We start from the raw sequence: 25,733 nt of genomic DNA, 5'->3' as shown, positions 1-25,733 counted from the left end.
GAGAGAGTGGCTTCTCTCCCCGTGTCGCCGCCATACTAACCGTTGATGGTCATCCGTGGTTGTGCTGATCCGCCATTCATCGCTTAACACACTGCGAATACATGAATTCTGGCACTATGGATGTCAGTGCTGAAATACACATTTACTGTTATTCAAGAACTACACCATGATGTAGGGATTGTCTCGTTTGTTTATATGTTACAGTAATGATTCGACGTCTGGGTGAACATTTCACAGGAAATCAAAACTTTCATAGTGCTGCTGAGATTAAAAACTTGATTCCAAACCAGTATCGAAATGGGCAGGTCTCAGGTGGAAATACTGGTAACATAGGAAGCGACTTTATGTTTCATGGGGCAATGTGGGTGGAAATAAGAAAAAATTCTACAGCTCTGTCCATGTGTGCAGCTCGGGCGCCATTATGTTCCAGGAACGTTATTAGGCAAGTCGTACACAAGCGGCAAAAGGATTTCTTCCAAATATATTTAATACAGACAGTAATCACCCAGAAGGAATAACAATCCACCATGCAATATGAAGCCTGTTTAAAATAAGGTCTGCTGTTAAAATACAAGATACAGACCTGTCCGCTACCATTTGTGTAGCATCCACCAGGTCGGTCGACAGAACAATTAGCGACATCCGTTATAGTTTTGAGCAACTGCTAACATAAAAGAAATCTTGGGGCCATACGAATCTGTCTTCGTGGGGCTTTCTGAATTGCAACATAGTCTGCATTATTACTTCTAAACTGAAATATGTATGTAGCTTAATCACTCAACCTCGATTAGAGAATTTGTTTCTGGCAAAATTTTCGACGTCGCCTGGAGTCGTGGAACTAATATAGGAGAAGCTGTCAAGACATCTGAATGCACGAGAATTTTTCCCTTCAATGCCAACAAAGTACCATCACACCAATTCCTCCCTTCTTACACGTTCTTGAACCATGAATCCCGCTCTGTTACCACAGAAAGAGAGAAATATCCGGGACCTGTAACTGCTTCTAATCTTCCAAGAAATTCGGAACGCCAGAACTAAGCAACATTATCACCATCTTCTTCTGTTTTGCCAAGCCCACCGAAAACCACCGGTACCACACGTGCAGTAAGAGAGAAAAATTCAGCTGTTTATTTGGTTTCACCAGTTCGTCTAAATTTTAGAAGAGGGAAGAGAAAATTGGATTTTGAAGACTCTAAACAAAGAAAGTCAAAGGTTGCAGGAATGGGATGGATATTCAAGATAAACCTTCCAGTCCATCATCAACTCGGCCGAAGTGGCCGTGCGGTTAAAGGCGCTGCAGTCTGGAACCGCGAGACCGCTACGGTCGCAGGTTCGAATCCTGCCTCGGGCATGGATGTTTGTGATGTCCTTAGGTTAGTTAGGTTTAACTAGTTCTAAGTTCTAGGGGACTAATGACCTCAGCAGTTGAGTCCCATAGTGCTCAGAGCCATTTGAACCATTTTTGAGCCATCATCAACTGAAGCTGAGTCGGAGGGATAAAACATACCTTGTGGTTTCTGCAGCATCAAATATCACGGCCCTAGACCTGTGAAGAACGGGGAATAGATCAGTTTTGATAAGCACAAGGTCTGTTTTCAGGAAATATGTAAGGGGGCTGCTGGTCGCAACCAATTCCGTTGTGGGAAATGCATGTAATAACTACTGTAACACACTGTGCACGACTGTATGACTGTTTACTTTGATTCGCTATTTACGTTCAGATAGCCCCACAAATGTTAAACTTTTCTGTTGTTTCAATGTTTTAAATTTTGCTGTTTGAAATGAAGAAGAATAGATCTTGAACGAATGTACTTTTATCATAAAAATCTTACAACTATAATCTATTAATTTTTTTTGTGGTAAGGTCTTACGGGACCTAACCACTTAGGTCATCGATCCGTAAGCCTACTCAATACTTAATCTAACTTAAAGTAACTTACGCTATGAACAACACACAAACACATGCCCGATAGAGGACTCGAACCTCCGACAGGGGGAGCAGCAGGGACCGTGACAAGGTACCTCAGACCGCGCGGCTACCCCGCGCAGCTCTATTCATTCTTACAATTTAAAATGTGTTATAAAATATTTACCATCCCTTTGCGACCCAAAATGATTCATTTAGCACACCGTACCGTAAACGAGGAACATAAGATACAGCACTTCCAATGACCAGTTTTAAACCTGTAAAGTGCAATATGAATGTCGTCAAAAAATAAAAATAAAAACGCGAATCCAGTAATTCAGTACACAGTTATTAATATGAATAATTTATGTACTGAAATCACTGTACGCTACGCACTGCCATTTTAAGCATGTATTACACTGTCTGATAAAAAACGTGAAACATTACGAAGGCATGGTTGGATGACAATGTAACTTCATGCACGTACACACCATCGCTGTCTGCGTAAATGAATAGACTTGTAGTTCTCGCGACAGGCGCAACAGCCACCAGAGTGCATTAGCGTCGTTCGTATTTAGCGTTGTTTCCACTTCTAGCTGCGTGTATAAGGGACGTGGACATATCATCGGAGGTTGAGTGCTCGCTGCGGAGGACAAAGAGAAGCCACCTATTCGTGTGAGACAGCATTATCGGCACCTGACAGTGTTTTAAAGAGGCCTGATTAAGAGTCTCAATTTGGCTGCCTCATTGAGTCGTGCAATATTCACAATTATGGGGCATTCGGATGAGACAGTAGCCTGATGGTGGACTACATGGGAACATGAGGGCAGTCATCCTAGTCACTAACACTCCAGTCGATGACATATTCTCACCAAATGGGAGGCTCGCCATATTCTGCACCAATCACATCGTGCCCATTCACATCTGCACCTACCATTCGAGAATAAGTAGTGGACTCTTTGCAACATCGTCTGTTACCTTGCACCATTATTCGGTGATTAGTAGCAGCTGGAGCAGGGAATTACCATCATATGCGTAGGCTGCCATTACCACCAAAACACAAACGGCTGCGTCTGAAGTGGTACTATAACCGAAGTGCTTGGGTTCGGTGAAAACGTCGCATTGTGTTCAACGATGAAACGTGTTTTAGCATCGTCGGAAAGTAAGGCGCCGACTTGGTGAGTGGTCCGGTTAAGTATTTTGGAGAGGGACAGCGGTGTTAATCCCGGAGTCATGGTGTGGGGAGCCATTTTATTTGACTTCGCATTGCGACTGATAGTGACTGCTGGAACTTTTACGGTGGTGACATTTATCAACAAGACAATGTTCGACTACTCATGGCACGTGTCTCTATGAACTTTGTGCTTGTTGCTGCTGTACTCCCGTGGCCATCAAGATTCCTAGACGTGTCCCCGATAGAACACATGTGGGACCTGCTCGGACGTCAGAACAGTCCCAGCGCCAGAGTCCATATGTGGGCCAGGAGAGGATACAAAAGCTTGTGAAACCTTTCTCAACCGAATCAGTGCATACATCCAGGCCAGAGGGGGTGCAACGCGGTACTGATAAGTGGTTTCGTTCTACTAAGTTCTCTGTAAATTTTATTGGCTTTTATTATCATTGAAATAACATCACGTACCCCCTCAAACTGAGAAGATTCATTTCGTTTCCCCTCTCCTTGGGGTAATTCACTTCTTCTTTAAGACAGTGATGTTGAATGTTAATAACGAAACACGACAATGAAGTCCACTAACAGGGCAACATTCTTCAGCCGGCCAACTTCGCAGCCCGTTGGCAGCCGCGAAGCGGTAGAGGAGGAGGAGAGGCGCTGTTTACCGCTCTCCGCCTCAACCCTCCGGGGTGTTCTCCGCGCCTGCCAACAACACTTGACGCTCTACTTAATGTTGATGTCTTCAATCCTGCGACTGGTTTGATGCAGCTCTCCATGCTACTCTATCCTGTGCAAGCTGCTTCATCTCCCAGTACCTACTGCAGCCTACATCCTTCTTAATCTGCTTAGTGTATTCGTCTCTTGGTCTCCCTCTACGATTTTTATCCTCCACGCTGCCCTCCAATACCAAATTGGTCATCCCTTGATGTCTCAGAACATGTCCTACCAACCGATCCCTTCTTCTAGTCAAGTTGTGCCACAAACTCCTCTTCTCTAAAAAAAAAAAAAAAAAGGTTCAAATGGCTCTAAGCACTATGCGACAACTTCTGAGGTCATCAGTCGCCTAGAACTTAGAACTGCGACCATAGCGGTCGCTCGGCTCCAGACTGTAGAGCCTAGAACCGCACGGCCACTCCGGCCGGCTCTTCTTCTCCCCAATTCTATTCAATCTCCTCCTCATTGGTTATGTGATCTACCCATCTAATCTTCACCATTCCTCTGTAGCATCTCATTTCGAAAGCTTCTATTCTCTTCTTGTCCAAACTATTTGTCGTCAATGTTTCACTTCCATATATGGCTACACTCCATACAAATACTTTCAGAAGCGATTTCCTGACACTCAAATCTATACTTGATGTTAACAAATTTCTCTTCTTCAGAAACGCTTTCCTTGGCATTGCCAGTCTACATTTTATATCCTCTCTACTTCGACCATCATCAGTTATTTTGCTCCCCAAATAGCAAAACTCTTTTACTACATTAAATGTCTCATTTCCAAATCTAATTCCCTCAGCATCACCTGATTCAATTCGACTACATTCCATTATCCTCGTTTAGCTTCTGATGATGTTCATCTTATATCCTCCTTTCAAGACACTGTACATTCCGTTCAACTGCTCTTCCAAGTCCTTTGCTGTCTCTGACAGAATTACAATGTCATCGGCGAACCTCAAAGTTTTTATTTCTTCTCCATGGATTTTAATACCTACTCCAAATTTTTCTTTTGTTTCCTTTACTGCTTGCTCAATATACAGATTGAGGGGAGAGGTTACAACCATGTCTCACTCCCTTCCCAACCACTGCTTCCCTTTCATGTCCCACGACGCTTATAACTGCCATCTGGTTTCTGTACAAATTGTAAATAGCTTTCGCTTCCTGTATTTTACCCCTGCCCCCTCTACTTTTCCCAATTACTGTGAAAATCGCATGCGAGATAAGTGTGGGGTGGACTCACCTGCTCCCCGTTGATGAACCAGGCGAGCTGCGCGGCCGGCTTGGACCGTCCCGAGGTACAGTTGACCCGGACGGTGTCGCCCACCTGATAGCGGGGTCGTCCGCCCGTGATCCGAGGACCTTCGTCCGGCAGGGCTGAAACACAGGAGGCAAAGCCGTCTTGCAGTTTCGTCACATGAGGGAACATAAGCTCACCGTGTGCGAGATATTGGTGTCCCCCTTAAAAAACATTACACTGATGAGCCGAAACATTAACGACCACTGCCCACCGCAAAACCTAATGCTTTCTGGTGGTGCGTCGGGCACATGACGCAGTAAGGAAAGGATGTAAGCCGAGGAGAGACGAATGGGTAGTCATTATGGCGAAGATACGGGCCGAAAATACGGAAACCACTTTTATAGGTGGTTTTGACAAAATGGACATTGTTATGGTCCTGCAGCTGGAACCGAGAATCGTTGTAATGGCGAAGCTGGTCGCCTGTTTGTGTACTATTATCGTGAAGACCAACGGAAAGTAGTTGAAGAATGTCGAAATAATGAGTAGGCCGTGTGGTATTGGACGACCAAATCTCATCTGTATAATCCACGATACACTACTGACCATTAAAATTGGTACACCAGGAAGATGACGTGCTACAGACGCGAAATATAACCGACAGGAAGAAGCTGCTGTGATATGCAAATGATCACCTTTTCAGAGCATTCACACAAGTTTGGCGCCGGTGGCGACACCTACAACGTGCTGACATGAGGAAAGTTTCCAACCGATTTCTCATACACAAACAGCAGTTGACCGGCGTTGCCTGGTGAAACGTTGTTGTGATGCGTCGTGTAAGGAAGTCAGATGCGTACCATCAAGTTTCCGACTTTGATAAAGGTCGGATTGTAGCCTATCGCGATTGCGGTTCAGAGTATCGCAACATTGCTGCTCGCGTTGGTCGAGATTCAATGACTGTTAGCAGAAAATGGAGTCGGTGGGTTCAGGAGGGTAATACGGAACGCCGTACTGGATCCCAACGGCCTCGTATCACTAGCAGTCGAGATGGCAGGCATCTTATACGTATGACTGTAACGGATCGTGCAGCAACGTCTCGATCCCTGAGTCGATGGGGACGTTTGCAAGACAACAACCATCCGCACGAACAGTTCGACGACGTTTGCAGCAGCATCACCTCTGAGACCATGGCTCCGGTTACCGTTGTCGCTGCATCACAGACAGGAGCGCCTGCGGTGGTGTACTCAACGACGACCCTGGGTGCACGAATGGCAAACCGTCATTTTTTCGGATGAATCCAGGTTCTGTTTGCACCATCATGATGGTCGCATCCGTGTTTGGCGACATCGCGGTGAACGCACATTGGAAGCGTGTATTCGTCGTCGCTCATACTGGAGTATCACCCGGCGTGATGGTAAGGGGTGCCATTTGTTACACGTCTCGTTCACCACTTGTTCACACTGACGGCACTTTGAACAGTGGACGTTACATTTCAGATGTGTTACGACCCGTGGCTCTACCTTTCATTCAAATCAAATGGCTCTGAGCACTATGGGACTTAACATCTATGGTCATCAGTCCCCTAGAACTTAGAACTACTTAAACCTAACTAACCTAAGGACATCACACAACACCCAGTCATGACGAGGCAAAGAAAATCCCTGACCCCGCCGGGTATCGAACCCGGGAACCCGTTGGTGGGAAACGAGAACGCTACCGCACGACCACGAGCTGCGGACTACCCTTCATTCGATCCCTGCGAAACCCTACATTTCAGCAGTATAATGCACGACCGCATGTTACAGTTCCAGTACGGGCCTTACTGGATACAGAAAATGTTCGACTGCTTCCCTGGCCAGCACATTCTCCAGGTCTCTCACCAATTGAATACGTCTGGTCAATGGTGGCCGAGCAACTGGCTCGTCACAATACGCCAGTCACTACTCCTGATGAACTGTGGCATCGCGTTGAAGCTGCAATGGCAGCTGAACCTGTACACGCCATCCAAGCTCTGTTTGACTCAATGCCCAGGCGTATCAAGGCCGTTATTACGGCCAGAGGAGGTTGGTTCAAATGGCTCTGAGCACTATGCGACTCAACTGCTGTGGTCATCAGTCCCCTAGAACTTAGAACTACTTAAACCTAACTAACCTAAGGACATCACACACATCCATGCCCGAGGCAGGATTCGAACCTGCGACCGTAGCAGTCGCACGGTTCCGGACTGCGCGCCTAGAACCGCGAGACCACCGCGGCCGGCAGAGGAGGTTGTTCTGGGTACTAATTTCTCAGCATCTATGCACCCAAATTGCGTGAAAATGTAATCACATGTCAGTTCTAGTAAAATATATTTGTCGAATGAAAGCCGTTCATCATCTGCATTTCTACTTGGTGTAGCAATGTTAATGGACAGAGGTGTAGGCACTTATCTGTGGTAGATCTGACAACAGAGTACAATGCTGGTGCAGACACAAGTGTCTTAGAACACACCTTCCAAAGGCCATTTTGAAGATGGAACTCTACATCGCATGACGTCTGCTTGTTCCTGTGGCGACTCAACTACATCTTCAGTTATGATTGCAGTGGGCACAGCAGTACCGAGTCTTCACCGTGGGTCAATAGAAACGTCTCGCCTATCGAATTAATCACATGTCCTGTTACACCAGCTCGATGGCTGGTTTCTTACACGCCATCATTCAGGCGAATGGGTGCACGAAACATGCACTGCGCCACAGATGCAGGTCAGTGAGCGCAGAATTTTGCTATTGAGTACACTCAATTATGCTTCCGTGGTATATGTGGTGGGAATCGAAGGCATGGGGCAGCAATGAACTACACGAACATTGTCATTGCGGACCACCTGCGTCACTACATGCTTGAAGTCTGCCCCTATGGCGATGACATCTTCCAGCTAAATAACTGCCCGTGTTGAAAGGTGAGAATCGTTCCACAATGGATTGAGGGGCATTACACTGAGCTCAGACGTCTTGGCTAGGAAAGTGCCTGATCTGTCCTCACTGGAACACATATCGCGTGCCAGCTGCGTGGCTCTAAACCACCATCCCGAAACTTGAGGGAATTGCTTGACCTGTGCCTTGACATCTGGTGCCACATACTTCTAGAATCCTTTCAAGGACTTGTAGAATCCATACCAAGCAGAATATAAGTCGTACTGTGTTTAAAAAGGGAAATATCAAGCTATTAAACAGGTGGTCATAATATTTTGGTTCTTCGGCATATATAAGCCATAGAAATGGTAGTCAGTTGACCCTCCAGGTTGTATATGGCGGAAGACATGCCCATGACCATAAGATGTATGAATTGGCTTCTCGCCTCAGATGGGCCAATATGGACAGACCGACCGCCGTGTCATCCTCAGGCAATGGCGTCATTTGAACTTGATATGGTGGGGTATTGTGTTATCAGACCCTTCTCATAGCCGTTTTCCGTTCTGTAGACCTTAGAGTATTGGCTTCTCATTCAAATGGCTCCTCAAACTACGTTACGAGGCTGAGTCCACCCCGTTACATTCCTTCCAGCGAGGAACAATCCCTGGTAGTATCGAAAAGCGAACCTGTGGCCTCCACATGGCAATCAGTCCCGCTGACTACTCATCTACGAACACAGACATAACATGAATGAAGCTAACCAATTTTCTGACATCTCAAAGAAAGCGGACTGTCCACGTTTCTAAGTAAGGACTGACTTACCACACGCACCTAGGCAACACAGCAGTCATAAAAGGATACCAACTGCCATGCAGCAGAGACGAGTGCCCTTTCCCCACCCCTCGTCAGTAACAATCAGTCTGAAACCCGCTAGGAACTGTTGTCAGTAAACACAGGTCCATCTGAATCAGATTTTGGGAGAACATTATCAAGCGAACTGCATGGAACTGATATCTGGCGTCAGGTACCATGAAAGAGTGCATTGCTCGAAGTGGAACGTAAGACTGCACGACTTTAGCTGGCCAAAATATGCAGAAACGGAAGAGAAGTTGGTCTGACATGTTGGGATTAGATTAGATCAGATTAGATTAGTTTTCGTTCCATAGATCCATGCTGAGGAGATCCTCGTGGATGTGGAACATGTCAATTGTTTTTTAAGCTGAAATAACAATACTAATAGTATGAATATATACAATACATCATTTGTTTCTATTAAAAAATTCGACAATGGAGTAGAAGGAGTTGGCCAATAGTAAGTCTTTCAGGCTCCTTTTAAACTGATCTTTATTTGTAACTAAATTTTTTATGTTTACTGGCAAATTATTGAAGATGAGTGTTCCTGAGTAGTGGACCCCTTTTTGAACTAAAGTAAGGGCTTTTAAGTCCTTGTGCAGATCATTTTTGTTCCTGGTATTGTATGTATGAACTGAGCTGTTTGTTGGAAACAGAGATATATTATTTAGGACAAATTTCATTAATGAGTAAATATACTGAGAGGCAGTAGTTAGTATACCCAGTTCTTTGAAGAGGTTTCTACAGGACGTCCATGAATTTACTCCACAAATAATACGTATTACACGCTTTTGGACTCTGAAAACTTTTGTTTGACTTGAAGAGTTACCCCAAAATATTATACAATATGACATTATGGAATGAAAGTAGGCAAAGTATGCAAGATTTTTCATTTTTATGTCGCCTATGTCTGCTAACACTCGAAATGCAAATACAGATTTGTTAAGGCGTTTCTGCAGTTCTGTGGTGTGCTCTTCCCAACTGAATTTATTATCAAGTTGTAATCCCAGGAATTTAAGACTGTCAATCTCTTCTATCTGCTCTTCTTCGTATTTTATGCATATGCTGGGTGGAAACCTCTTAAAGCTTCTGAATTGCATATAGTGAGTCTTTTCGAAGTTTAATGTCAGTGAGTTGGCTTTAAACCATTTATTAATGTCCATGACAATATCATTAGCAGATCTTTCTAGAACTACACTTGACATACTATTTATTGCAATACTTGTGTCATCTGCAAACAAAACGAACTCTGCTTCTGGCAGTGTAACTGATGAGAGATCATTAATGTACACAAGAAAAAGCAATGGTCCTAAGATGGATCCTTGTGGGACGCCACATGTAATTTCTTCCCATTCTGATGATGAATGATGACTTAATTCACTGGTCCCTTGCACTGACACCCTTTTTTTCCTGTTAGTGAGGTATGACTTGAACCATTTTGCAGCACTGCCATAGAATTCTAATTTACTTAAAAGGATGTTGTGGTTCACACAATCAAATGCCTTTGACAAATCACAGAAAATACCTGCTGCTTGTAATTAGTTATTTAATGAATTAAGTACATTTTCACTGTAGGTGTAAATAGCCTTCTCGATATCAGAACCCTTCAGAAATCCAAACTGTGTTCTTGATAATATGTTATTTGTGGTCAGATGGTTGAGCAGCTGCCTGTACATTACTTTTTCTAAAATTTTTGTGAATGCTGGCAAAAGTGAAATCGGTCTGTAGTTTGATGGTATCTCTTTATCCCCTTTCTTGAATAGAGGCTTAACATCTGCATATTTTAGCCAGTCAGGAAATGTCCCAGTTACAATTGACTGGTTAAACAAGTAACTTAGAATTGTACTAAACTCACAAGAACATGCCTTAATTAACTTTGTTGATATTTCATCGTACCCACTAGAATGCTTTGTTTTTAAAGATTTTATGATGGACGTTATTTCTTTTGGTGAAGTGAGTGATATATTCATGTACTTGAAGCTATTTGTGAAGGCTAGTTTCAGATATTCAAGGGCATTATTTACTGATCCTGAAAGTCCCATTCTATCAGTAACGGATATAAAGTACTTGTTAAATAGATTTGCCACACTATGCCCATCAGTTACTAATGTGTCATCTACCCTTAGTGCTATTTGCTCCTGTTTCTTTCTGGTTCCACCAGTCTGCTCTTTCACTATATCCCAAATTGTTTTTATTTTGTTCCCTGACATTGCTATCTTCTTCTCGTAGTGCATTTATTTAGACGTCTGAATTACTTTTTTTAATGTTTTACAGTATTCCTTATATTTAGCTAAAGCATCAGCATTGGAGCTATTCTTGGTCGACGATACATTTTCCTTTTTGTCTTACAGGAAATCTTTATTCCTTGTGTAATCCATGGTTTTATTATAGACTTCTGTTTAATTTGAGTAACTCTTAGAGGAAAACAGTTTTCAAACATGGTACTGACATTGTTCATGAATGTGTTATATTTTTCATTCATGTCATGAGCACTATAAACATCTTTCCAGTTCATATCTTTGAGCAGTTTTCTAAAACACTCAATTTTTGGTTGATTGACTACTCTCCTGTACTCAGATTTAGCAGTCTTGATAATCTGCTTAGAATTTACATCTAAAACAAGGAGCTGCATGTCATGATCTGATAGTACATTTATAACAGGTTTTATGATATGATTTTGTTCCTTTGATTTGTCTATAAAAATGTTATCAATGGCTGTGCTTGAGGATTTAGTGATCCTAGTTGGAAAGTTTACAGTGTGAGTTAGATTGAAAGACAACATTACTAACTGCAGTGAATGTTTACTGGAAGATTGCATTAGAAAATCTGTATTAAAGTCACCAGCAATCAAAATTTCTTTGTTTCTTCCTGTTAAATAACCCAAAAGAGCTTCTAGATGATCTAAGAATAGATTATAATTTCCTGCAGGTGCTCGGTAAATAGTTATTATTATATAGGATCTGTTATGGAACTCTACTTCTGTTGCACATGCTTCTAGATGCTGCTCTAAAGATAATTTATTAATGTCAATGTTTTTGAATTTATGGCAATTTTTGATAAATGTGGCAACTCCTCCTCCATCCATATCTACTCTGCAGAAGTAGGAAGCTAGCTTAAATCCTGAAATGTCTAACATATCTATATCAGTGGTCACTTGATGTTCAGAGAGGCAGATTATGTCAATTTGGTTAGATGAATTCATTTCATCGATACAAATGAGTAGTTCATCAACTTTATTTCTAAGTCCCGGAATGTTCTGGTGTAATAAACATAACTGATACTGCATACTAATGGGATTGTAACTGCTTTGGCGAAGATGAACTGGCAGTTTCTGATTACTTTCTGTTAAACACTGTTTAAATGGAGGCTGTATGATACAATCTGACTTGTTCATCTGTTTTCTCAAACTGAGTGTGTCTGCCAATCTCTCTTAAAACTCGTTTTCTTTCCCCCTTCCCTACCCTAAAAAAGGCATCCCTCTGACACCTGTGACCACTGGTATTTTACCACTTGTGCCAGTGTCCCCCCTTAAGTTTTCTGCAATCAACCCAGACAGTTTTCCCTTCCCTTTCCTATTGAGGTGAAGGCCATGCCTAGTGTAGTCCCACCTATATCCGTCCTAAGCAGCCACTCCAACTCCAAGTTCACCCTCCCTACGGAAGAGTTCAAATGAGGCCGATCATGGCGTCTCAACACAGACACAAATCCCACACTCGTATGCTTCGTTGCTGATGCTATCTTCACCAGGTCACTCTCTATGGAATATTCAGAGTCTCTGTCAATGCTATTTCCCGGACCACCCACTATAACCACGGCATCATCCTTTGCGAAATCCTTGCATAAAGCACCTACATCCTCTGTTACCTGACCCAGATCTGCACTAGGCTTGAAAAAGTTTGTGACCTGGTACTCTGGACCTAGATTTTCCTGCAGTAGTTGGCCAACACCTCTACCATGGGAACTACCTAACAACAGAACTTTCTTTCTCTTTACGAATTTCCCCACCTTTTTCAAGTCCTTGAAAGCTTTTTGTGCCCTTTCTACGGCTTCAGCTACATGAGGCTCATCCGATTCTGACTGAAGCAACAGGTCAAATCTATTTTCAAGATTTATGACAAAGCTGTCTGATGGTCTCCTTTGCCTGTTCCCCCTATTACCTGTTGCCACTTCCCACCTCTGTTCACCCTTCTCCCTCTTTAACCTGTCCAGATCCTCCCTTGCCTTGTCTAGGTCAGCTTGGAGAGCTGCAATTTTCCCTTCCTGTTCCAGTATTTTCCTATCTCTACTGCAGATCCTACAATACCACTGGTGAGCCTCATTTATGTCCCCATTTCCCACACCACTACATTCGCCCCTATGAAAGAAACTACAGCACCCATCACACCATACCCCGGATCTAACGATCCTACGGCATGTCACACACTTCTCACTCATGGTAAAAACAGAAATCGTATAAGCTGATGTAAGTAGTGACTAAAACTTAAACAAAGGACCCTGCAAACTATTCAGGCAGATATAAATAAATTGAAAGAGTACTGAATAAAAAACTGGTGATTACATATAACTCACTGTTTACTTACGATACGCGCGCGTGAAATTAAGCCTAAAATCCGTGCTATAGGCGCGAAAAGGAAAATAAACTTCTTACCCCGTTTAATCTTCTTTAACACTTCACTAACACTTCCACTAATGTAACAACACTTATATTTATACCAACTGGAAACGTTTATCTATAAGTTTAATTCACTGCTTACTTACGATTCGCGCGCGTGAAATTAGGCCTAGGATTCGTGCTACAGGCGCGAGAAGAAAAATACGCTTCTTACCCCGTTTAATCTTATTTTATACTTCACTAACACTTCCACTAATTCAACAACACTTTTATTATATTTATAAAACCTGTACACGTTTAAAGATAGCTTAATAACAACGCTTTTTATAATTATTTAGTGCAGCAAATACTCGAAGAGTCCGCGTCGGCGCAGGGTTTCCCTGTCCTTTCCAATTACGCATGGCGTTTATCCCATTGTGTGTTCAGAGTGTAGTTCAGGCTGCAGGTGGGTCGAGTGACTTTCACATCATGACTTTGGGGCACTCATGCAAATTATCCTCCTAAACATGAACCATCTAGAAAGGCCATCCTGGTCATCTCGGAGGCCAAGCGACATCCTTTCTACAACAACATCATGATGAGTATGCTGTGGACACACTTCTTCCATGATAACTACAGCCACGCCACCATTATCTGCAAGGAAGGCGACTTTAATGTATGTGGGAACCACCGTGGTATATCGCTGTAAGACGTGTAGATTTCTATTGTCTGTTGTCAAACCACAATTTAAGAAAAATGTTTATATTTTATTAATAGGATTAAGTAGGAGTAATTAATATTTGTCATTTTGGAAATAATTGTGGTAGCAGGGAATGTCTGCACCAAAGTATTGTTGGCAGGAGAGACCGCACATTGATATAATTTTAAAAAGGGCGGGAGAGATCGCATATGGATACATTTTAAGAAAAGAGCGGGAGAGACCGCGCATTGATACATTTTGTAATGGTAGCAGGGATTGTCTGCACCAGAAAGCATTAGTTGGAGGGAGAGACCGCACTTTAGCGTTCATAGGAAGTCAGTAGTAAGCGAGATGTGAAGCCAGTCGGTGGCGGGTCTGAAGCGAGAGGTTGAGAGGAGCGGTGCGCCTGCCAGCCACCACCTATGATTTACAAGAGATTATAAACGGATGTACAGAGACATCAGCTAACTATTATCATAAAAGGAACTAATATTATTGAATTATCATTTTTTTTTTTTTTTTTTTTTTTTTTTTGAGAAACTCAAGACTACTGAAGGTATGTTTGCGCAATGCTAGTTCTATGATTACTGTAAAAATTAAGTCCCATTTGAACGTTTGTAAAATCATTTCATGACCAACAGTAAATATTTGAAGAATCGTTTTCAAAATGTAATTAATTTTTGCCAGCAATATTGCATTACTGATTATAATCCATCCCAAAAATCATCAACTTAAAACTTTGCAAAATTTTATTGTTGTCAAGAAAAAGTTTAACTATGAATTACGTAACTTCAGTCAAATTAATTAAAGAATAACGTCAGCTTTGCCATTAAAGAATAACGTCTGCTTTGATAGTAAATACAGCCTCTTATTATGACAGCCCACCAGAAGCTAATAGAGTATAGTGAAACAGAGTAGGTATACCCATGTCGCAGTTCGATGTAGCAGTCAGATGGCGATCCAGTAACAGTAAGAAAGGTAAGGAACAGTTTTGGGTTATTGCAGGTAACGACTGAGGGCCACGACGACGAGACATTCTATGTTTCGTCGAAATAATCAGCAAATCACTTTTAATAAGCAGCATTTAAATTTGTATGCGAAGATTGTACTTACTATTATTGAGAAAGATAATTATTTTCAAAGGGAAGATTACATTTGGTATTATTAAGCAAGAGATAGAAATCCTAAGGGAAGGTTTCATAGGTTATTGTAGAAGGAAGTTTGCGTAATAAAAGCGATATAGAGGAGACGGGAAGGTTTCATCGCTACTGACAGTTGCAGATAAAGTTCTAGCAAGAATTCTTTTGAATCGGATTAAGCTTATTGCAAAGAGCATATTGCCTGAATCTCAGTGTGGTTTCCGAACCTCCAGGACAGCAGGTATGATCTTCTGTGCCAGAGAACTCCAGGAAAACTCCAGACGGCAGCAGAGGATATTTAATTTGCTACAGCCAGGAAAAAGTCATTGATTCACTAATCTGCCATCTGGAAGGAACTAAAACACTTTGAATGTCCAAAACACTATGTGGAACTCAAGTTTTTGGTTGTCTATCCCTTTGACAGGAGGTCTTTGGGACGACGGGGTGCAATGTAGACTAGCGTCCCCGTGGTGCACCCTGGGCAACGTGATTTTTTATCACGGCTAAATAGTCTACAAATCTGGCTGCTGGACCTGTGAGGATTGCCCAGCTTTACAGAATCAGCACAGACATGAACGCGAATACCCGAAACATCGCTTCCTCTCAGAACCCGTTGACCAAGGACATTGGAGATGTCCTTAAAATCCTAAAACTCAACGTAGAAGGAATGAGTAGAGCTAAATCTGACTACCTAATTAAAGTCCTGGACAACCATTCAGTGGATGCTGTCTTGCTCCAGGAAACACATTACGCCGACGAAAAGCAGTTGAAAAATAGATGCAAACTTCCAGGCTATTCCCTTGCTGCAGCAACTTACCACGCTAACTATGGCACTGCCACCTACTTTAAAAACAACATTGACCAGGTCCACGATATAAAAACACACACTGACCCAAGCGCCTACGTCATAAGGACAAAAATGGATGATATTGAAGTCATCAACCTCTACAAACCCCCAACTCAGTCATGGAATGACTCTGCTATTTCCAACATACAACATCCTACAGTGATAATGGGCGATTTCAACAGCCACAGTACCCAGTGGGGATATAACAACACCAATGAGGATGGGGAGGGAGTAATGAAATGGGCGGACATAGAAGACGTCTTCTTGATCCATGATCTAAAGGATAAAGGGACTTTCCACTCGGCTGGATGGAAAAGAGACTACAACCCCGATCTGTGCTTTGTTTCCAGAGACGCCAAAAAGCTACCATTACGCTGCAATAAACAGATCTTGCCTGATTTTCCTCGTAGCCAGCACAGGCCCGTCCTGCTACATGTCGGTATACAGATTCCAATAGTGAGATCTACACCTAAACCTCGATGGAATTTTGGCAAAGCCAATTGGGAAGCCTTTACCGCCGAAATGGACCACAACATCCAATGGATCCCACCCGCATCGAAGAACTACAACCGCTTTGTGGGATTACTCCTAGCCATTGCCAAAAAACACATTCCCAGAGGCTACAGGGAAACTTATATTCCCGGCTGGAGCCAAGAATGCATAGACCTATATAATGTATATTCGCAAAACAACGATCCTGAAATTGCGGACGAGCTTCTCCAATGCCTGGACTCAGCAAGACGAGAAAAGTGGCACACTCTCATGAAAAATATGTACTTCAAGCACTCCAGCAAGAAAGCCTGGTGCCTTCTTAAAAACCGAGATGAAAGCTCCATTAAAACCTGTATGGGTGGCAACATACACCCCAAAGAGGTAGCAAACAGAATAGTTAACCTTACGAGAAAAACACCACGCAGCAACAAGGATAAGACTATGAAAGTAAAGAAAGAACTGAGAACCAAGCTCCGACAATCCACACTCGACAACAATTTCTCAAAAACCTTTACCATCCTAGAGATCACAGGAGCACTGAAAGAAATGAAAATGGGTAAAGCGGCTGGTTTAGATGAGGTCTACTCCGAGTTCTTTCGGCACCTAGGACCTCGAGCTCTACTGGGGCTAACTCAGTTTCACAATGACATCCAACGATCGGAAACACTACCACCACTATTTAAACAAACCAAGATCGTCGCCATTCTTAAGCCTGGCAAAGATGGAAAGCTCCCAGAGGACTATAGATCTATAGCTCTTCTAAGTGTATGCTACAAACTATTGGAGAGACTTATTCTCAACAGAATAAAACCCATTGCTGAGAATTTCATTCCTATTGAACAAGCCGGATTTAGACCCGGTCGGAGTTGCTGTGATCAAGTATTATCTCTTACCACACATATTGAGAGTGGATTTCAAAGGAATAAAAAGACAGTCGCCGTGTTCATAGATATATCGTCAGCATATGACACGGTGTGGAGGGAGGCAATGATTCTTAAACTCCAACGCATTATTCCTTGCAAGAAAACGGCTACCCTAATCAACAATATGCTTTCAAATAGATTTTTTGAAGTACACCTAGATGCAGAGATAAGCAAGAAATATACTTTTACTTTTTAATATATATACATCAGACCTACCAGAGACATCTTCTAAGAAGTTTATCTATGCAGACGATATTGCTCTCACATATCAACATCAAGACTGCCACAATTCCGAAAGAATCATTGAGGAAGACCTTATGAAAATGGATGAATATTTCGAAACATGGAGGCTCAGACCTAATACTTCTAAAACCCAAGTCTCCTGTTTCCACCTCAACAACAGACAGGCAAACTATGCACCCCACGTAGAGTTCAGAGGCCAGCTGCTTAACTACAATCCCCTCCCAAAGTATCTGGGAATTACATTGGACCGATCTCTGACGTACAAGGAGCACTTATACAAACGCGCAGCAAAAATCAAAACCAGAAATAATGTCCTACACAAACTCACTGGAAGTAGCTGGGGAGCAAGCGCCACAGTTCTCAGAACATCTGCTCTTGCACTAGTATATTCGGTGGCTGAATACTGCGCTCCGGTCTGGCTAAACAGCACTCACACAGCAACGGTGGACACCCAGCTAAACGACACCATGAGGCTCATCTCAGGCACTATTAAACCGACGCCCCACCAATGGCTCCCGGTACTGGCTAACATAGCCCCACCTCATCTAAGGCGAAGATCTGCACTGAAAAGGGAATGGCAAAAGTGCGCTAACAACCGTGACCTACCCTTACACGAAGACTGCAAGAATCCCAGCCACAGGCTCAAGTCCCGTAAGCCATCATAGAGATTAGGGCAACAGCTGATCGAGGACAAGTATGATATCGACGAAGCCTGACGTCGGGAATGGGATATGTCTAACCCTGATCACCTTAACTTAGTCTCGGACCCAACAGTACGGCCCGAGGGCTTCGGTCTTCCCAGAAAATCTTGGACAACTTTAAATCGTATCCGAACAGGCTATCGTAGATGTAATTACTGGAAACACAAATGGCGACAGACTGACTCACCCAACTGCGACTGTGGGAATCGACAAACTCTACATCATATCGCAATGGACTGCCCTACGAGGAGATTCCCTGGCACAATGCAGGAGCTGCACCTCCTGGAGGGAGATGCTTCTGGCTTGCTGAGGGACTTGGACATACAACCATGAGTCTGGTATACTCTTCTCCTTCTGAAAAACGTATTACAAGATACAATTACTATAATTTCTATGTAATTTTGTGTATTTTGTGTTTTACTTCCTTTTTTAGATCTAATAATTGTTTGTTGCCTGTAACATTGACCATTCATTGTTTTTATACGTTGTTTGTGTTACTACTTACTTACTGCTGTATTCTATTAGCCATACGAAATATATATATTTGGGACGACGGATGTTTACTATTGTGAGAAAATGAAACGCCTACAGCTGTCTTTATGATTTTATTTATTTTGTTGCAACCAGTTTCGGCGCTTCAGTGTACCATCCTCAGGCTGTAGTTGATGCGAAAGGGGTTGACACGATCCCTATATATATCGCATCCGTGACCTGCTAACAGGTTACACAGACTATCTGAAAATTTTGGTGTCTGCACTCTAACCATCGTCAGTTGGCAGTAGATGGTTGGAGTACTGACACCACAGTTTTCAGATAGTCTGCGTAACCGGTTATGCTGGCCACTGATGCGGTATATACGGGGATCGTGTGAAGCCCTTCCGCATCAACTACAGCCTGAAGATGGCGCACTGAAGAGACGAAACTGGTTGGAACAAAATAAAATCATAAGGACGGCTGTCGGCGTTTCATTTTCTCACTATGTGACACTGGATCTAGCTCTTCATGATGGCATGTCTGGGCTGGTTCTTCACAGTGACTCTGCGAGGGATTCGTTTCCAGTCACTCAGGGTTTGAAACAAGGCTGTGAGTTTGCTCAAACACTCTTACTACTGTACGTGGCTGCCACGTTGTATGAATTATCTGCAAACAACGAAGCCATGGAGGTAGAATTTCATTTCAATGGAGCTCTTTTCAATCTGGAAAGACTTAATTCGCAAATAAATTTCTGTTTGATGGAGGTCTTTTCAATCTGGGAATACCTCGTTCACAAAGACTTACCGAGGTTACCAGTGCGACAGAACTACAGGGTGCAAATGACGCTGCGTCTCCTGGTCTAACACTGGCAGACCTACAACAAACTGTCAACTGCTTTAAAACCGCATGTGGCCAACGGAGAAACGAAGGTACTCGCAGAACCTGCCCCAGGATTGACTCTCCCTGAGTTCAATATCTCCATCCTAGACACAGCACTGGAGCAGGTTGCGCACTTTTCATATCTTGGAATTATCTTGTCTAAACGGTGTACGTTGATAAAAGACTTGGGGGTGCCCATACACTATTTGGACGGTTAACGCACAGAGTCTTCATGAATAAAGACCTAAAAGTGCATAGCAAATTCATGGTGTACAGAGCTGTTGTCATCTCTACACTCCAGTATGGCTGTGAAAGTTTGACACTCTATCGCAGTGATATCCAAAACCGTGTGTGATTTCACTAACAAAAAATTAGATATATCTTCAACATTAAGTGGGAGGACGATGTGACCAACATTGGGTTCTAGAGAAACCTGATGTAAACAGCACTGCGGTAACCACCATCGCTCATCAACTGAAATGGTTAGGAATTAATGATCGCATGAGTGATACAAGGCTTCCCCGTCAAGTCTTTTATGGTGAAATCTGCTCTGGCAGTAGATCTCATGGTGCCCCTCTCGAACGCTTTAAGCACCAGCTAAAACACATCATGAAGACGTCTGGCATAAACATAGAAACGTGGGAAGAACGTACTGTTGGCCGGTTACTGTGAAGGAACACTGCAATCACGGCTGTCAGCTAGTATAAAGGAGGACGCATCAGACACGAAGAGGCCAAGCAACGAACAAGGAAGCCCCGTCAGTCACAACCCCACCCTCCTCCAGCCATTCAGTGCGATTTGTGTGGGGGTATGTTTTGTAGCAGGACTGATCGGTTCAACCATAGGAAGCACATCCATAGTTGGGCTGAGATGTTCATTCTATGCAGGAAGAAACTCTGCATACTCGGCATCGAGGCACAGCCGTGGACGATGACAGCCGTGTTCATCGTGGTACACGCATACTTTTCCGTTCTGAACACTCAAGTATTCAGTCACGCTAAGTCACCCAGTCTTAATCCCCTAGAAAAGTCTGGGACTATTTGGACCAACATGTTCAATATAGCATCGCCACCCCCATAATTTGGTAGCCCATTCATATCTAATCCTCAATGAATGGCTTCCATGGCGTACCTAAATGAACTTGTCGACTCTCTTCCTCGCGGGTTAAGACCATTGTAAAGGTTAACGGTGATACCACTGTGATGTCTCGTAAAGGTGGCAAATTTTTTTGTCCTACGTGCTTATAAGTTCCTAGACTGATTGGGGGAAGTATTCGGAGGAGCTATTATCTGAGCTGAAGCAGAGAATTTATTTTCCTGTTAGCCGATATAACATGTTGGCTCTTTACCGATAAAGGAACAGTTTCCAGAAGAGCTTCCACGGACACCATCAGCTATAGGTGCTGGCTTTAAAACCTGGAGCCGATACGTTAGGCTTCCCTAATCCGCGAAATGTGTGTGATAGCACACGTGCACAGATGAGGTACCAAGAATAATGATGATCACATTTATAAAAACTAGAGTGAATTCCAAAAGCGTTCGACATGCTAAACCGAGCTTGAAATTTTCTCACACCACTTTTGCAAATTATATCATTTAGCACCAAACAACGTTTACTGACTACAGTACCGTAATATGGGATATCAAACTATATCTGTAAATGGTTTCAGCATTTCTTGGTAGGAAGGACTTAACATGTTGTATGGAAAGTCATTTACAGAAGTAGAATTGATGTCAGTCGTGCCCTTAGGATATGTGTTGGGACACTCGCTGTTAGTAATATATATCAATAACCTGCCAAACAATACGAACTGTAACCTCAGACGTTTTGTAGATGAAACAATTCCATAATTACGTATGATATGAAAAGGTAGCACAAATATCCAATCATATAGCGATATGCAGAATGAAATTTTCACTCTGCAGTGGAGTGTGACTTCCTGGCAGATTAAAGCTGTGTGCTGGACCGAGGCTCAAACTCGGGACCTTTGCCTTTTGCGGGAAGGTGCTCTACCAACTGAACTACCCAAGCATGACTCACGCCCCGTCCTCGCTGCTTTAATTCCGCCTGTACCTCGTCTCCTACCTTCAAAATTTCTCAGTAGCTCTTCTGCGAAACTAGGCCACGAAAGGAAAAGGTCCCGAGTTCGAGTCTCGGTCCGGCACACAGTTTTAATCTGCCATGAAGTTTCATATACCGATATGTGTCAAATTGGTTGCAAATTTGGGAAGCTTGCTTTAGAGGTTCAGAAACGCATAATTGTACAGTTAACAGGAGGCACAAATGTAGTACCTTTTGGCAACAGTATGAATGAGTGCCAATTTTTAATTAGTTGACTCATACAAATATCTGGGTATAAATATTTGTGAAATATGAAATGCAATATTCACGTAGGCTCACGCCAGTTATAGATTAAGCAAGTGGTAGATTCCTGTTCATTGTTAAGTTACTGGCAAAATGTAATGTGTCGACAGATTTGATTGTTTCCAGAATATTTTTCAAGTATGTGGACCCAAATATTTCAAATACATATTGTTATTTGTCCGAAACTATTGTTCGGAGTTTCAACATGAGATTTCCTTGAGTTTCTCACTGTTGGAGCGAGGATTTAACCCCAGCAGTGTCAGAGAAATCAACCTAGTATTGCTGTTAGGATGCAGTCTCCAGTTCACGTGGGTGCCTGCTGCTAGTGGAGACAAAGTCCTTGGAAAGCGACTGGATACCTCATCTAATAATCGCGTATATTCATACTATGTTTGCCCTGCTAAAACACTTTTAAAAAAGAGAATACCACAAAGGAATTATCCAAATGGTACGACATCGGTGGATGTGAATTACATGTACAGACAAACAATTAATTATAAATCAGAAAAATTGGATGACTTATTCAAGAAAAAGTGCATCATAGACTGAGCAAGTCAGTAACGCCTTGGCCCACCTCTGGACCTTGTGCAAGCACGTACTCCGCTTTGCACTGATTGATTGGACATCCTCCTGAGAAATACCGTGCCAAATTCTGTGCAATCGGCGCGTTAAATAGTCAAAATCCACAGCAGGGTGATGGGCCCCCTGTACGTAATGCTCTAAACGGTCTCAGTTGAGAAGAGGTATGGTGTCCGTCCTTGCGAAACTCTACGTTGGCCAGCAAGAAGTCAAGCAGTAGAAACTCGCGCCGTGTGCATGAGGGCATTATCTTGTCGAGATGTAAGCCCAGGATGGTCTGCCATGAAGAGAATCAAAGCCGGGAATAGAATATTGTCGACGTACCGCTATGCTGTAAGAGTATCGCGGATGACAACCAAACGGAGTCGGCTGTGAGAAGAAGTGTCACACCACACCACATAACTCCTGGTTGTTGGGACGTATGGCTGGCGACGGTGGGGTTGGTATCCCACCGCTGTCTAGGTGTTTCCAGATACGTCTTCACTGGACGCCGGGGCTCAATTCCCTGAAGACAATTGTACTCCAGTCAATGAGAATCCAAGCCGAAGAACTGTCTGGAGACTTCCTGGACATTTCACCAGGGAACTAGTTTCCCTGGACATACTGCAACACTGGCCAATGCTACGAGGGCCGCTCTGAAGGTAAAGCCCCATGTTTATTTCTTCAAGAATTATTTATTTTACTCAATGAAATTTAAACACATCAAAGCATGATGTTTTTTCCACGCCGTATTTTTCTACGCAGTTTACTTCCCATTTTATGGCCTTCTTCCTGCGACACACTCGCACATGTATGTCCTGTTCTTACCAGTGTTTGTCCTGTCCACGAAGTCATATGTTTATAGTGTGAATTATTCCTTTGTCGTCCTCAAAAAGTGTTGAACAAATGCTGTCCTTCAAAGGGGCACGCAAGTGAAGGTCCAAGGGAGCTAGACCAGGGTTGTGGTGTGAATGATACCACTGTCCAACTATGTTACGACACATCCAGAAGCCGTCATACTCTTGTGTGACCGAGCATTATTGTGTTGAAACGAAACATCACCGGCTTGCTGTCACACAGAAGTCGCTGGAAACACTCACTGGGTGTGGTTAAGGTATAAATGTATTCCTCCGAATTAATGGTACTGCCTATTGCGTCACGTCGATTTAGGTGCTTATCTGTCGAGCATTTCGTGCTCGGGATGTGTGCAGGTTAAAAATTAGTATATTATTCCTGCTAAGGCCGTCGATATGGTACTTTAGTTACCTCATTTACTGTATTAGCCTCAGGTGATGTGGAGCGGCATTGCCTCAAGCTGCTGGGGAGAAAAATACTCTCGCAGCAATACTGGTACCTGGGGATGTTGTTGTTGTTGTTGTGGTCTTCAGTCCTGAGACTGGTTTGATGCAGCTCTCCATGCTACTCTATCCTGTGCAAGCTTCTTCATCTCCCATTACCTACTGCAACCTACATCCTTCTGAATCTGCTTAGTGTATTCATCTCTAGGTCTCCTTCTACGATTTTTACCCTCCACGCTGCCCTCCAATGCTAAATTGGTGATCCCTTGATGCCTCAAAACATGTCCTACCAACCGATCCCTTCTTCTAGTCAAGTTGTGCCACAAACTTCTCTTCTCCCCAATCCTATTCAATACCTCCTCATTAGTTACGTGATCTACCCACCTTATCTTCAGCATTCTTCTGTAACACCAAATTTCGAAAGCTTCTATTCTCTTCTTGTCCAAACTATTTATCGTCCATGTTTCACTTCCATATATGGCTACACTTTCAGAAATGACTTCCTGACACTTAAATCTATACTCGATGTTAACAAATTTCTCTTTTTCAGAAACGATTTCCTTGCCATTGCCAGTCTACATTTTATATCCTCTCTACTTCGACCATCATCAGTTATTTTACTCCCTAAATAGCAAAACTCCTTTACTACTTTAAGTGTCTCATTTCCTAATCTAATCCCCTCAGCATCACCCGATTTAATTCGACTACATTCCATTATCCTCGTTTTGCTTTTGTTGATGTTCATCTTATATCCTCCTTTCAAGACACTGTCCATTCCATTCAACTGCTCTTCCAAGTCCTTTGCTGTCTCTGACAGAATTATAATGTCATCGGCGAACCTCAAAGTTTTTACTTCTTCTCCATGAATTTTAATACCTACTCCGAATTTTTCTTTTGTTTCCTTTACTGCTTGCTCAATATACAGATTGAATAACATCGGGGAGAGGCTACAACCCTGTCTCACTTCTTTCCCAACCACTGCTTCCCTTTCATGCCTCTCGACTCTTATAACTGCCATCTGGTTTCTGTACAAATTGTAAATAGCCTTTCGCTCCTTGTATTTTATCCCTGCCACCTTCAGAATTTGAAAGAGAGTATTCCAGTTAACGTTATCAAAAGCTTTCTCTAAGTCTACAAATGCTAGAAACGTAGGTTTGCCTTTTCTTAGTCTTTCATCTAAGATAAGTCGTAAGGTTAGTATTGCCTCACGTGTTCCAACATTTCTACGGAATCCAAACTGATCTTCACCGAGGTCCGCTTCTACCAGTTTTTCCATTCGTCTGTAAAGATGTGGAAGTGAAATGTTCTCAGACTCGCAGCAGATTTGGCCAACCTGCTGTCCGCCTGCGATGGCCGTCACATCGATGGCGATCTGACTCTCAGATCAGAAATTACAGTCATTACGATCTTATCAGCAGAAGGAGTAGCTTTGAATTTTTTATTCCGTGGAGGCTGAGGAAGACGCAATTCCATTGACTGACTTTTTGTTTCGGGTTCAGCATGATAAGCCTGGGTTTCATCACATGCCACAATCCAGAGCATGAAGGCCCCCTCCAAAACTACAACAATTCAAAATAAACTTTTCTTTCTCTTAGATTTGTATTCCAACGTATGACAGCGCAGAACCCACCTTGCACGCACTTTTGAGTATCTAAGAGCGTGGAAAATTACAAACACTTTCTCTGCCGATTACAGCATCAGTGCCAACTCCCGAGTCGTAATGTGTCGATTCTCTCGAATGAGAACGTCAACAGCACGC

At 43.0% G+C, this 25,733-nt stretch overlaps 1 protein-coding gene across 1 annotated transcript in view; it reads right to left on the bottom strand.

The window, feature by feature from the left end:
• The window catches only part of LOC126195468 (uncharacterized), a 661,177-nt gene that overhangs the window by 17,052 nt on the left and 618,392 nt on the right, over window positions 1-25,733 (bottom strand). The window contains exon 4 of the mRNA XM_049934096.1: window positions 5,032-5,165. Coding sequence (XP_049790053.1) covers window positions 5,032-5,165 — 134 coding nt within the window. The remainder of the gene's footprint in view (window positions 1-5,031; window positions 5,166-25,733) is intronic.

This window comes from Schistocerca nitens, chromosome 7 (assembly GCF_023898315.1).
Source record: "Schistocerca nitens isolate TAMUIC-IGC-003100 chromosome 7, iqSchNite1.1, whole genome shotgun sequence".
NCBI classification, from domain to species: Eukaryota; Metazoa; Arthropoda; class Insecta; order Orthoptera; family Acrididae; genus Schistocerca; species Schistocerca nitens.
This window is presented reverse-complemented; position numbering and strand designations above follow the sequence as displayed.